This window comes from Babylonia areolata, chromosome 9 (genome assembly GCF_041734735.1).
Source record: "Babylonia areolata isolate BAREFJ2019XMU chromosome 9, ASM4173473v1, whole genome shotgun sequence".
Lineage (NCBI taxonomy): Eukaryota > Metazoa > Mollusca > Gastropoda > Neogastropoda > Buccinidae > Babylonia > Babylonia areolata.
This window is the reverse complement of record NC_134884.1, coordinates 42,187,785-42,203,211: the sequence shown is the minus strand read 5'-3', so window position 1 is coordinate 42,203,211 and position 15,427 is coordinate 42,187,785. Positions and strand designations below refer to the sequence as shown.

The 15,427-nt window shown below is 38.2% G+C and overlaps 1 protein-coding gene across 1 annotated transcript; it reads left to right on the top strand.

Moving 5' to 3' along the window:
- The first annotated feature begins 3,041 nt into the window (after nucleotides 1–3,041).
- Nucleotides 3,042–13,800, top strand: LOC143285882 (serine/threonine-protein kinase H1 homolog). Its single transcript, XM_076593325.1, has 2 exons — nucleotides 3,042–3,968; nucleotides 10,908–13,800. Exons 1-2 carry the CDS (start codon nucleotides 3,054–3,056, stop codon nucleotides 11,280–11,282), a joined length of 1,290 nt encoding a protein of 429 aa, XP_076449440.1. The 5' UTR covers nucleotides 3,042–3,053; the 3' UTR covers nucleotides 11,283–13,800.
- The last annotated feature ends 1,627 nt before the right edge of the window (nucleotides 13,801–15,427 follow it).

Below are 15,427 nucleotides of genomic sequence, written 5' to 3'. Positions count from 1 at the left end.
TCTTAGTGCTCCCTTACATATGTTTCTCCAGCAGATCTGAAAATCACACACACACGAACAGTGCATGCCTTTTCAACTTCTGTCTAAAACCGTACCAAAGTACCGGTTAGTGTCATTTTCACTTCCGTCTGTCTAATGCTGATTTGAAAATCACAGTATATTGTGCCCCTGTTGAGTAAGTCTGACTAAAAATTCACACACAGTTTAAAATATTTTCATGTTTTTCTTCAGCTTATTTTATGACACACAACAAATGCATAATACTCAAATCACAATTTTCTCTTGCTGAAAATTATCCTTCTTGTTCATGACCTGCACAAGCAGGTCCTTTATGTTGACCTGAGAGAATGGAAAAAATCTTCACCTTAACCCTTCAGAGGTGTAGATGTTCAAACCACACGCCTCGTACACACCTGCAGTCCGACACTTTGATTATCTGGCTTTCATACCATGCAATTCTAAGTATCAGATACTAGCCCATAAGATTACCATTGCCAGTCTTTATAGTGCTGATGAAAAACGTCTCACATCCTCCACCATTGTGGAAAGGTTCACATATATGCTGATGAAACCAAAATTGTGATCCAAACAGAACTGCAGAACCAATTGCTGCATGACATGTACATCTTCCAGCATTATTTACTTTCCAGGATGTGCCAAATGATGATAAATACAATGCAGGAGTTGGTGAGACAGACAGATTGTTCAAGAAGGGACTGGCAGGCCAATGCTATGACATCCATCATGCAGACTGATACCTCCACATGGATTGCTGAATACTGCAGACAAAAAGGAACCAAGCTGGAACATGTATAAAGCAAAATCAGAGAGAAGTTGAGACAAGTTCTGGAGGGGACAACTCAGAACCAACTTTACAAATGGATTAAATGCGTATGATTGAGAACCTGGAACTTCCACTTCTTAAATTGTGTACATACATGCACTCTCTTTCAACACAAAAGCAAACGCCATTTATTCATATAACATAAACTATGCTTCATAAACACACATACATTCTCACACACACACATACATCCATGCATAACACATGAATGCACATGAGGACTCATCTATGTATACTTCATACATACATGCATGAGCACATGTTCTCAAACTCTGTACATGCACACACTTTTCTCTTTAACATTCATATAATACACACATTCAGTTCTCACAAACATTGTCTTGCTCTCTCAAAGCTCCTCCTCTCATACATATGCACAGACCTTACATTTACTCATCCACACACGTGCATCCACACACACGCAAACACACAATGACACTCACGCTCACACGCATGCATACAAACAAAAGAGAGAAGGCTATTCTGTTACATATGTGAATGCTTTTCTTCTTGGTTCATGTGTGTAAACAACATGAATCTATGTAATAACCTTGTGCTTCAGTTGTCCATATGTCTTTAAAAAAAAGAAAAAAAAGAGAGATACGGTTCAATATGCAAAAGTCTGCACAAATTGTGTTCTATGTGAGAAAAATAAGAAATACGAGACATAATTATTTTCCCCATTACAACAAACAGCTGAATGATCCTTAGTTGCCATATATGGTACGGTTCAAGATGCAAAAGTCTGCACAAATTGTGTTCTATGTCAGAAGAATAAGAAATATGAGACAGATTTTTTTTCCCCCATTACAATAACCGAATGATCCTTTGTTGCCATATGTGGTCATCTTATTTGTTTGTTTGTTTTTTGTTTTTTTTGTTTTTTTGTTTTGGTTTGCCTGATGAGGACCTCAGGCTGAAATGCGTGACATCCATGTTTTGCAGTTTCGTGTCGTAACAGGTCCCTGTCTTTTGATGAAAACAGAATCATTGTTTTTGTATACTTGGTTGTATTTATTCTATTTCATTCTGGTTTACTGTTTTCATACTTATGTTTACACACACACACACACACCACACACACACAGAGAATTTGGGAGATTCTCAAGGCCTGGCAAGTGTGTTTAATCACACTCACAGGTTAGGCATCTTTATCACATTTAAGCATATATGCAGTATAGCTTACATCTTTTACTTTAAATCTGAAACATTCTTCTTCAACGTTCTTTCATTCCTCTTTTCATTGACCAAAATGAACAACAAAACATGAACCCAAAAAGAATTTTGTTGGGGAATGGGGGTGGGGGGGATAAAAAAAAAAAGGGATGGCGGGGGAGGGGGGGTGCGGGGGGGGGGGGGGGGGGTGCGGGGGGGGGGGGGGGGGCGTGGCACAAGCATTACCAGTGTCCAATGTTTGCAGTAAGGTGTTTGTACCTCTCCTACTGAATGGGGCATAAGTTGGCCAGGAGTCTATGAAAACACGTCCCGTGTCCACCACCACCACTGCTACTACTACTACTACAATACTACTAACACTTCAACCACATGTCCTCTGAGGTCACTAATCCTATCCCTCCCCCCCCCCCCCCCCCCCCCCCCCCACACACACACACCTCCACAACACCTCACACTGACATCTCATGAATGTATTTCAAACATACCGTTGATTCCGTTCCCTCCACATCGTTTTTTTTTTTCAGTAAGAATTTGTAAAGTGTGCAAAGTAAAGAGTTTTCGTGGGGAAATGGATTCAAATCCCACCTCTCAGGTTTACCAACTTTATGAACCTGCACACGTGACGTCATACAAGTCACATGACTGGAGTGACCGCACCACAAAGGAGTGCTTGTCAGATTCTGTGGCAGATTAGTACGCATTTGTGCCAGAAAATGGATAAATAGATTAAAGAAAATTATTGCCTCCATGTGTTGAGTTAATGAAACTAACAATATCTCTTTATCCTATACGTTAATACCTCTCAAAAACTGCAAAGTGACAGCATTTTCCGTTTACCTCTTTTGTGCACTATATTCTGCCGCGTAAGCATAATCAGACTTGGTTTTTAAGAGAAGTTTGTCTCAGGCAAGAACCAAAATGGGGGGAATCGATGTGTACGAGTTTATCACGGAAGAATGAAACGACAGTGTGAATTTCTCATTGAATTGATTCTGTTCGTTATTGTTGTGATGTGGGAATGATACAAGCCGTTATGGGCTGCTGTGTGAATAGCAAGTTGGTGCCAGAGCCTCCGCCAAATGCGCACCTTGTGGAAACGTTTTACGGACAGGATGCGAAAAGTGGAAAAGTAGGCCTGCACCAGGGAGAATATTTCTACCAAACAAGTGATCGAGTGCGGGAAGGTGGCAAAAGCAGTCTGCATGACGAGCAAAACTCGGGACAAGGTCCACGAACCAACAAAAAGGTAAAGAAGTACAGGGACAAGTTCGATCCTCGGGTGACCATGAAGTACGACATCAAAGCATTGATCGGCCGAGGAAGTTTCAGCCGCGTTGTGAGAGTGGAGCACCGAATGACCAAGCAGCCCTATGCCATCAAAATGATTGACCGAATTCAGGGGAAGGAAGTTTTTGAAGCCGAGTTGAACGTTCTCCGGAGGGTGAGGCACAGATACATTATCCAGTTAGTGGAGGTGTTTGAGTGCTTAGAAAAGGTGTACATGGTGATGGAGCTAGCCACAGGTGGAGAACTTTTCGATCGCATTATTGCCAAGGGGAGTTTCACGGAACGGGATGCAGTGCGGGTACTGAGAATGGTTTTGGATGGTGTGGAGTACCTTCATGGACTGGGCATAGCTCACAGAGACCTCAAACCTGAGAACTTGCTCTACTACCACCCTGGCCACGACTCCAAGATCATGATCACGGACTTTGGGCTGAGCCACATGATGAGTGGACCAGACATCTGTATGAGAACTACTTGTGGGACACCAGAGTATATTGCTCCAGAGATCCTGGCCCGGAAGACCTACACAGTGCAAGTAGATCTATGGGCCATAGGGGTGATCACATACATTCTGTTGAGTGGGACAATGCCTTTTGATGATGAAAACCGGACACGGTTGTACAGGATAATCCTCAAGGCAAAGTACAGCTACACTGGAGAGGTAATGGTTAGAAATGTTTCCTTTGTCTGAAAGTTTTTGAATAAAGTCACAAACTAGAACAATAAAATAACTTTTAATTACACATACTTAACCGTGACCCAACTAGTGCAGAAAATAACTTTATCATGTATACCACTTTTTAAATATATTTTTTTAATCAGTGGTGTACATGTTCACCTACTCAGGATGCAGGGCAACGTTTGATAGACTGATTTCCTTGAGCAGCTGATTAGTGTTAAGGTGCTCATTCTTTAATCAGATATATATCATTGTCTTCATTAGTGACGCCTCCTTGAGCTACTGAAACTGAAACTGTCTTCATTTGTGAAATGACCTGATTCAGCTTTAGCAGCTCTCAGAGTAATCATTATTACCATGTACTGCCCCCCTTCCCTGCCTCTTCCTTGTCTTCAGTTTCTCCAGTTTTAGGGTTATGTGTGCCTGAGAATGACTGGTGCGAAAGCGCTTAGATTTATCTATGCACAAGATTCAGCGCTATATAAATACCATTATTATTATTATTATTACTTAGTGCCAGGTGGTAAGTATTACAGATTACTTTCATAGGCTTAGCCTTTTGAGCGTGAAGGTGAGCAGGTGGTTTGAGTTTTGTATTTAAGTTAAAGTTTATGGCAGACACTTCTGAAGTTAGGTGATAACATCCTTAACTCTTGTTCATTGCATGCACTGTAAATTTACAGTAGACATGAAGAATCTTCAGTATATTAGTTAAATATATTATATGGTTTCTTCAGTATATTAGTTAAATATATTATATGGTGTGTAATTTTTGATATGGTATTTGTATAAATATCAGTTTGTATAGTTCCGTAGACTACATATTTGCTTGACCAGTTGCTTGATCAGTTGACGTCTCTATGAAGACCTAATTTATTGTCAGGTTGGTCAGTTCTAATTGTGAGCCCAGGTGTTTGCTCACAAACCTCAGTAGCTTATAACATTTGAAAATTTGAGATGATTTTCTGTGGTCAATGTCAGATCATCCAGTGGACCAGCACTGTACTACAGCCTTCCTCTGTATTACATGAAATCTATTACTATCTTCGCTGTTACATGAAATCTGTTTACTATCTTCGCTGTTTCATTTTCTCTAGCACCTGTCTGTCCATTCATTGTTCTTACTGAAGTGTTTCTCTGTTTATCTCTCTCACTTCTTTCATCCCTGCTATCTATATAAAGTTCTTGCCCAGAGTCTCTTTCTCCCTGTCTCACACACACACAGAGTTTACACACACACACACACTCACACACACACTATTTGTCACAATTTATTAACTTTTCACAATTTGATTTACCCATTCCAAATAACCATAGATGTTATAGTTTATATATATATATTTGTCTTCTCTGTGTATTTTGTGTATTTTGGTTTGGTCTGACTTGAGGAAGAAGGTGGCAGAATGGACAAGATGCTCATCTGCCAGTGCAGTATCTGTGAGGGTGAAGGTTCAATTCCTGCTCTCACCCTTTATCCCAAGTTTGACAGGAATCATTATAGTGGAAAATCAAACTTAGCATCTATCTAGTCATTCAGATGAGTCAATTAACCGAGTTCCTGTGTGCAACATGCATTTGGCGCACTAAAAAAGAACAAACAGCAACAAAAGTGTTGTCTTCTGGCAAAATTCTTTGAAGAAATCCCACCTGATTGGTACACAAATACATGCATGCACTTAAGGCCTGACTAATGTGTTAGGTTGTGCTGCCGTCAGGCATCTGCCTAGCAGATGGGTGTAGCATACATGGAGTTCTCTGAATGCAGTGACATCACCTTGGGAAACTGAAACTGGTTTGGTCTTTGTTTTCTTTGAATTGCCTTTCAGTCTGTGCATTGTTTTCACGGGCAAGTGGACTCAAGTAACTGTAAAGTCTGGGATGAATGAATTCTGAATTATGTCATGTAGCATGGATACATTTATGTTTTTTCAGGATCGACTTGAAAACAAGGTGTTCTTTGTTGTAGCAGAATAGATATTTGTTTTCCAGGACTGACTTGAAAACAAGATGCTCGTTGTTGTAACATGAACATTTTTCTAAGACCTGTCTGTTATGACTAAGCATAAGTAAATGATGGCATTTTCCCTGCACCTTGATCTTTTATACCAGATTTTACAGTTTGTACAAGTTTGTACTTGTATAACTGCAGTGTTTCAAATTATGATTTAAAAAAATAAATATAATAATCAACAATTTTGATTATAAAGTCATACTGCATGAATGAAAAGCTGGTAGCAACTCAGTCTCTTCATTTTCCATGCCACAATATATATATTTGATAAAGTTATCGATTTGATCAGTAATTTTTTTGTTAAACACAGAATGTAACCATACATCTTGATTTTGATCTTGTTAAACAGAGAATATATGATATAAAATATCCATTTATTTTACCCTTGAAGTGGAAAGATGGAAAAAAAGGGACTCCCAGACAGTATTTATTCATTCAACAGGTTAAAACTGTTTCTGTGAAGTTACTTGTTTAAGGGATGAAATCATTGTGCAGTAAGCAGTATTATATTCCTTAAAAGTTAAAGTCAAACTATTTCTGTGTGTGTTTTATATATATATATTTTTTTATAAGGGATAAATTACTGTGAACCAAACAGTTCACAAGTTCTGTGGTTATCTATAGCTTTTGTTGGGGGGAAAGGGATGGGAGGCCCTGTGGGGAAAGAGGGAGTGACCCAGTTAGGCAGGTGGATGAAGCAGGGTGTGACTAAGGAGAGGAAGGTGAAACTTCCGGCCCTCAGCAGGTCTGCCAAGCACCAAACCCCCCTCCCTCCCATCTCCTGTTTCCACCTCCTGCCTCCCTCCCCCTCACCTCCCCTTCCCTTCTGTGCTGTTTTCTGTACTGTGCCAGCCACTGTGTGTGTGTGTGTGTGTTTTGTGGGAAGGTGAGTGTTGGGGATGGGGTGGTGGTGTGTGGGGAAAGGTGATGATACTTGCCACAAAGCTGTGTGTGCCTTCTGTGGTAGCATTGCAGTGCTCCCAGCACATGCTGAGCTGGCTGTATAGGTGAAAAGTGCACACAGATATCTGGGAGAGGTTTCTGGGGGAGAGGGTTGGGGGCTGGAGGGCGGTGAAGGGTGAAAGAGGGAGGCTGGGGATGGAGGTTAGAATAAGAGGATGGAGGGAACAGGTGATGGGAGAGTGGAAGAGGAAGTTCCTGTCAGTACTGAGTAGACTTTGACCTCAGCACTGTATTGCCTGGAGTTGTGCCCTGTGTGTGAATGTATGCACACGTGGCTGTTTTTTCTGGGTTTTATGTCCATGCGTACAGATTACAATAAGTCTGTATGTGTTGGATTATGTGTGTATGTGTGAAGATACGACTTAGTGAGTCAACACCGTTTAAAGTTTTGTAGTGTAAGTCGCTGGCCACATTGTATCATGAAATTTAATATTATAAAGCTTTTGATTACTTCTTCGATCTTTTTAAATGACTGTTGGTTAGGGTTATTTTAACAGCTAAATTGGGTTTGGGTTAGTGAAACAGCAAAATTGATAAACTAATCCACAGTGTTCAAGCTGCAGAATCAACCTTTACCATATAATTACTGCAAACTGGCAGTTCAATGGTGAAAAAATGATGAAATTAAAACAAGAATAAACTCTACAGGAGATAAGTGTTTCTTGTTTTGGCAGTTATGAAACATTAGCTTAGTTTTGTTTAACTTAAATATATATATATATATATATATATGTATATATATATATATAACAACAACAAAGACTGATTGGATTTAGTTCAGACCATCTGATCTGCCTGCTTCTCTTTCGCACTTGTAGTATCCTTGGAATTCATACAGCTTACACTGGATTCACTCACAAATTATTTGGATGGTTGGGCTATGAAATTGAAACTTGCAAAAAGCAATGTCACCATCAGAAAATCACTCCCTTTACTATACTCTGTCAGTTAAAAATTAAATGCACGAAGTAAGTTTTGAAAAAAAGATTATCATGTAATTTTTTGTTTTTGTTTTTTTTAATCTAGAAAGGAAAAGAAATGAAATTAAATTAAATGTAGCCAAGATACTCAGATTTATTAGCAAATGTGTGTTTTTTTTCCTCTCAGTTCTGGGGTTTAAAAAAAAAAAGAAAAAAGAAAAAAAAGGGGGATGAGGGATACATAGAAAATGAACACAATAAAGAGTTAATAAAGAGAAAGAAAACAAACTGAGACACTGAACAAGAACATTGGAAGCTGAAAACCTCTCTCTCTCTCTCTCTCTCTCTCTCTGTGTCACACACACACACACACACACACACACACACACACACACACACACACACACACACACACACACACACACACACACACATTCATTGATTGTGAGGCTTTGTAGCCCTTTGTTATTATACCTTGCTTTCTAGATGTATTTAGAGATGTTGCTGGTAATTTCTTGTTATTGTTAAAAATTTCTGAAAGTTTGCTTTGCATTCCATTTGGACATTTGCTTTAAGTTTTAAGGTTAACATTTTTGATTAAGTTTTAAGTTTACATTTCCTTAGGTTCTTTTCTTGCTTCTTTGTACATGGATTTTTTTTTCATATAAAATCACACTATTTGGAAACAAGAATAACACACACACACACACACACACACACACACACACACACACACACACACACACTGTTCCTCTGTTATTACAGGACTTCAGACAAAGAGTCTTCCTCTCTAGGCAACTGAATAACATTGGAGCAATGCCTTGGCCCACTATGGATTGGTACATTAGTAAACATGAATACCCTTTGGTGCTCTTGTGGGTTTTCCTAAAACTAGGTGACGGATCCAGTGGCTATTGGGCAGTACCTGTCACTGTGGAAAATGTGCTTTCTGCAGCACCTGATTTCTGTATTCAGTGTCTAATCAGTGTCAGCAGATCAGCAATGGCAGGAGACTTACCAGATAATTAACAAAATGCTGAGTTCTCATTCACCAGCCACCTCAGTCATGTCAAATTTATACTGAAAAAAAGTTATCCACTGCCACAAACATTAAATACAGAAAATAAACAATTGTGAATTGAATGTTTGTATTACTTTCTTGGTGACATCAGATTTAAGGACAGACCATTTTCTGATTTTGTTCGGTTGACTGACTCTTGTCTAGTACGTGCACGCGTGTGCGCGCGCGCACGCACGCACACACACACACACACACACACACACACACACACACACACACATATGCACAAAATGTAGCTCCCTTCTTATTCCATTCCGAGCACTGCTTAACAATGTGATTGCCAGTGAAACTGCCTTCAAAGACTTTGGGGAAGTACATACACAATCATTGAAGCGCTTCAAATTCAATGATCCTTCCACTCCCTTCATTGATGGATATCCAGTAAGATCTTTTTGAACCATAATGATACCAGTCTTTGTAATCAGTGACAAAAAAAATGATACTCTGCCACTGTGTTAATATGTCTGTCTGTCTCAATTATTGTTGTGTCCATTCATTATCTACAGATTTATTATGCTTGTTTGCATTCAGTCATGCATTTTCTACAGCAGGGAAGAACTTATGCTTTCAGACATTTGATCAATTCCATGAGTCTCCACTCTCTAGCTCCCACTGTTCCAGTCTGCAAACGTGATTTAAACATTATCTTCTTACCAGAAAACAAATTGAGATAGGACATGACATCATTTATCTTCTCTTCCACCTCCTTTTGTAGACTTTCTCACTCTGTATTTTCTAGCAAATTTTACTAAAATTTTTTAGTCATTTACTCTTGTGTAGTGCAGCTTGTGGAAATGTAACTCATTAATGAAGTGTTTTGTGGCTTCATCCATCATGAATAGATAACTACCTCAGCTCTTGTTCCTCCCCCCCCACCCCACCCCCCCTCGCTCTCTTAATTTACCATTTCTTCTTCAGTAGTGTGCAGCCATCATCAATCATCATCAGGAGAATTGCTGCATGATTTGATTACTGCCAGGGGATGGTGTCAAAAAAGAGGAAGAGAAAAAGTTTAAAACGAGAGAGAGAGAGAGGGGGGTGGGGGGGGATTTCTGTGGCATTTTCACACAATATCTTTGTTTTAGTGTTATTCTCATCAGTATTTTTAAGTACAGTGTTTGTCAGGTTTTTTTGTTGTTGTTTGTTTGTTAGTTTTTGTTTTTGGTTTCACTTTTAGTTGAACTTTCCATCTCTATTGCAACCCCAACAGACCTGTGTCAGTTTGTATCTGCTCCAAGATTAAAACTGGAAAAAGATTGACCACTGTTTCCGTTTTAAGGAGGCATCAAAGCAGGAAGACCTATCCATTTTGCACAATATATCTGTTTAGGGAAAAGCACCAAAACAGGAACAGATTTTAACATAGTAATGATAATAAAGATAACAACAGCAACATAACAAAAGATTTTTAAAATAATAGCATTAATAATAATTGTTTGAATGGAGAGATCAGTAAATTTTAGTCAATGAATAAACTTGCATGACATAAAAATAAAAAGGTATACATATATATAATATATATACATATATATATGAAAGACAAGTTATAATTGTAATTTTTAGGGCTTTTTCAGTGAACATGAACACACACACACACACACACACACACACACACACACACACACATTCACTCTCATTCTTTTTCTGAGTTTCTCTCTCTCCCTTTACTAACAAAGTGTGTATGTGTACTTGTGCATCTGTGTGTAATTAGTTATACTCTCACAACTGATTATCTTTTAAAAATTTATACAAAAATGTTTAGGATCATTATCATATCTCCTATAATATAGAATTTGTATTCTGCTAACACTGCAATCATTGAAAAGTGTTTAGTAAGGATAATTATATGACTTGTATTCTGCTTATTTTTAGTTGGGATCATAATCATGTATGATATATTTATATTAGTTCTTGTGTTCTACTTGTTTTGCATTCCTGTGTGGCAGCACTGGAAAGATGTGACATCCTTGGCCAAAGACTTCATTGACAAGACTCTAGTGGTGGACCCCTTGGAGCGGCTGACGGCGTCCAAGGCGATACGTCACCCCTGGCTGGCTTCTGGGGCATCCTCCTCCCAGAAGAACCTGCACCGAACCATCTCCCATAACCTCCTGCAGCGGCAGTCGACGCGCGAGAACAGCACCAAGTCGGCCAAGTCCACCAAGAGCAACAAGTCCAACCGGTCCGGACACTCCCTACGATCAGACCGGCGGCGGGTACAGCCAGAGGAGATCGATGAATTGCACAAAGACCCTGAAGTTCAGGCAGAGCTGGCATCGCTGAGCAGTATGCACAGTCACTACAGCATGTACAATGCATAATGTTGCATGGAACCACACAAGTGGGTGAATAGTGTTGTAAATTTCTTTTTGTTTTGTTTTTTGGTACATCAGACTAGTGTTGTCTTTTGTCATCAGAAAGCCACTGTTTTCGTCATATCTGTTGAGGCTGAAGATATGGTGTTTGGATGTAAATCACAACAGTTTTTAACCATAGCAGACAATATGATATGCGGTGGTTTAAATCTCCCTGCTTGAGTTTGATCAGGGTCAGACTGGATACTCTCATCATTAGCTGGCAAGATACCAAAACTAGAAGTCAGTTGAATGTAGCTCAAGGATTATCTGCATTAACAGCAGTATCTACAGAATGAAATGAAAACTTAAAAAATTTTTTTATTGATTATTTGCTTCTATATTTGTGTTTACAATGTGAAATAATTATTTTAATTGCTGCATCTGTAGCTGTGTATATAGAATAAAATGATAACTTATTGAATTATGTTTATTTTCTTATCAGGTTATTTTAACCAAGATGTGTTATTGATCCCCTTGGGTTCAGGTTGATTAATCAAGCACTTGTCAGCCAGGTCGGTTAATTTAGATAATGGATTGTGACTGCTGGCAACTTCCTGCAGGACTGTGCATCCATCAGCTCTCCTTCACTGCGTGAACACACGGCTGTGAAAGCAAGAGGAAGATACCTACATACCAGAGAAAAAAATGTGCTTCTTTGTTGTAGATTTATAGGTTCAGTGATAATGTTTCCTATTGCTGTTGATATCAGTGTAGAATATTTTACTAGTATGGTTTTTATTGTATACAATTACCATTGCTTTTCTTTTTACAACAGTCTTCTGGGAATTAAATGTTGGCTACTGTGTCTGAAAGAGAATGTATCACCACTGTCAACCTATCAAGTGATAATTATTATGCAAGAGGTGCTTCTTTGATGCAGTTGGTGATCATGCAGCAGACACCAGACGTCCCATACAACAGACTAACCCAGCCTGCCATGTACAATACCAGATGTTTTAGCACAAAAAAGGGAATGTATTGATCCAGTTCTTCTCAGTGAATACCCAAATCTACACATATATTGAAATGTTGCATGACAGCTCTGTTGCAACTAGGAGCAAAAATGTGTGTCAAATAAGATTTTGAAAAATAATTAAAAGAATATTTTTTGATTGGAGAGAGAAATTGTATCTGCAGCATGTGTACACTACATGACTTACATTTTTTCAGTCTAAACTTGTACATTTAAATGTTGTACATTATGTACAGAATTAGAGAAAGAAAAAAGCATCAAAATCCTGCTGTTGGATATTTTTAGAATTAAAATATTGTAATTGTAAATAATAGTGTTAGTTCATGTCTTTGTCTCAGGAATGAGAGAATATCCAGTGTAAAGAAATGCCCAGTCTGATGTAGGCTCAGTTGAGGGTGTGTATCTGTGGTTAAAAATAGTTATTGTACATTAGAATGTCCTCGTTTGTGCGTGTATCTTGTCTGTGTGTGATGCATGTATGTAGCATGAGTAATTTGGGTAATGTTAAGATACTAGCCAAATCATTGATGCAGAACATGGTCAATAGGAAATCTATGTGGCTTCTACTGTGCAGAACTTGACCATCATTTTGAAAATAACTTTGTAGAGATGCTGAAAGAAATATAGGTGTGGGGAAGTGCAGGTGATTAGGACAACATGTAACAAGAGAGGCCAGGCCTTCAAGACTCACTTGTGATACACTTTAAAAAAAATCCAAGTTTTTTTTATGTATTGAGTATAATTTCAAAATGTAATGTTTAAGATGAGAAAGATCAGTTTAAAGCAAATTAACTCCCCTAGCATTATAGAGTAATTTCCCTTTTTTACTATCTGCACCAAAACGTTTGCAAAATAAATAAAACTTCCATGCTTAGCAAAAGAGGTTCCTGTTTGAACAAAAAATGAAAATAATGACTGCTCTCGCTGTTGGGTCAGAATATCAGATCAAAGTGCCAAGTTTAGAGAATACAATAAATATAAATATAACAGTAAATGCAGTTTGCATATAATTAGGCTTCATTCTTTATTTTTTTTTGTGCCCATCCCAGAGGCGCAATATTGTTTTAAACAAGATGACTGGAAAGAACTGAATTTTTCCTATTTTTATGCCAAATTTGGTGTCAACTGACAAAGTAGTTGCAGAGAAAATGTCAATGTTAAAGTTTACCACGGACACACAGACACACACACACACACACACAGACAACCGAACACCGGGTTAAAACATAGACTCACTTTGTTTACACAAGTGAGTCAAAAAAGGAGAAAAAGATGCTTTGATTTAAAGACAGCATTGAATCCTTTCTTATGAATATCTGAGGTGACTCCTAGAAGAGTTTCGATGGATGTGGTGAACCAGTAAAATGGCCCATGGTGTGCTCAACAAAACATTAACTCTGAAGGATCAGAATAGGAGTTTTGTTTACATTAGAATTTCAGTGTGTGTGTGTGTGTGTGTGTGTGATGTATGTTAGCAGCATGTGTAATGCTTGTCATTGATTTTAGATACTGACTAGATCATGATTATATGCTGGTGTACTGATAGAAGCCTGAGAAGGTCATGGTTTAAAAAATAAAAAAACCAACAGTTTAGTTAGTTTTATGCTGAACTCTTCCTTCATTTTGAAAAGTATTTGCAGAGCTGCTGAGAGCTGCTAGGAATGGTGGGGAAGGGTGGGGAACAGGACAGCTTATGCTTTCAAGACAATACAGCTCTGAACTATTTCTAATTGTTTGTATGAGAGTATAATTTCTGTAATATATACAGATTTCCATACTGCTGTTATAGCTCTTGATTTTTTTTCTCTGAGAAATATGTTACAAAAAATTAAAAAGGAACGGATATTAAGTTTTTTTCCTGTTTTTTTTTTTTTCCTTGGTTTTTGCTTGCATCTTTCACTTTATTATATTTCATTGTATTTGCTTTATTGTTCATTCTATGTTAATGATTTACACATATCTCTGGTAGGTTCTCAGGGCCTGATAGTATGTTGCAAAGACCAGGCATCTGCGCCCTTCTTCTTTTTCGTTTTTTTTTTTTTTTTAAAAGCAGGTGTGGTGTAGTGTATATGGATGAATCTGTATGCTTTGACACCTTGAAACTAAAAGAAACCAAACAAACCCGAAACTTTGGCTTTTATTTTCCTTTAAACTGGCTTTTATTTTCCTTTAAACTGAGATAGTTGTGAATTAAGTGTTTTCGTTTTTTTACCCCTTGCCTGCTACTGGATGTATTTACTATTGCACACATCCATTATCTACTACTGCTGTGTATCTGCTGGACATAATTATTTGAGACTGATACATGCACTGTTGAGTCCTTTACCAACAGAAGACAGTTAATGGGAAACGACCCAACAACAGGAGACAGTTAATGGGAAACGACCCAACAACAGGAGACAGTTAATGGGAAACGACCCAACAACAGGAGATAGTTAATGGGAAACAACCCAATTTATTGCGCACTCTGCAAAATATAATGTGAAGAACGATGGTGTCTCTTGTTTTGTGTTAACTCTGCAGTGCTTGTGTGTGAAAAAGAGATTTTCAAGGACGAAAATTTTGCATCAAGATATCACTTTTTCTGAGTGGTTGAAGCAGACAGAACATCAGAAAATTTCTTCAGTGCAACCACTTGGTAGTGCCACAGGAAGAAATTATCACTAGAATAAAAACTATCTCTGGCAGGAATGATTTTTACTTTGTAGATATTGTGAAACTGAATTCTGGTCTTGCATGATAGAGAGAGAGAGGGAGAGAGACTGAAAAAGGGGAGATAAAAAGAGATATAGCGATTGAATGAAACGCACACAGGCAATTGTAGCTGTTTCTTTTTTCTTCTAATATCACCAGTAGTGAGGTGACAGTGAAAAAAGCTACTAAATTTTACACTGTTCATTGCATTCTCTCCCTCATTTATGGTTTGTGTCTCAACTTTCCATTTTGTCCAGCTAGAGATTCCCTTTTTCTTGCCATGAATGACACTACAGGTGAAATGCAATAACTTTTATCCTTATTTTATTGGTAGTGTTTCATTTCTTTTCTTGCATAACAAATATCACAGATAGTTATTACAGTATCATATTTGTAGAAAAGAGCTTAGGCGCAAATAGAAAATTGTGTGTGTGTGTGTTTT

What these genes read in the sequence shown, in the direction of transcription:
- LOC143285882 (XM_076593325.1), top strand. Translation starts at nt 3,054, where the DNA reads ATGGGCTGCTGTGTGAATAGCAAGTTGGTGCCAGAGCCTCCGCCAAAT. An exon ending in AGTACAGCTACACTGGAGAG is followed by an intron (nt 3,969 to 10,907) that starts GTAATGGTTAGA and finishes CCTGTGTGGCAG; the next exon opens with CACTGGAAAGATGTGACATC.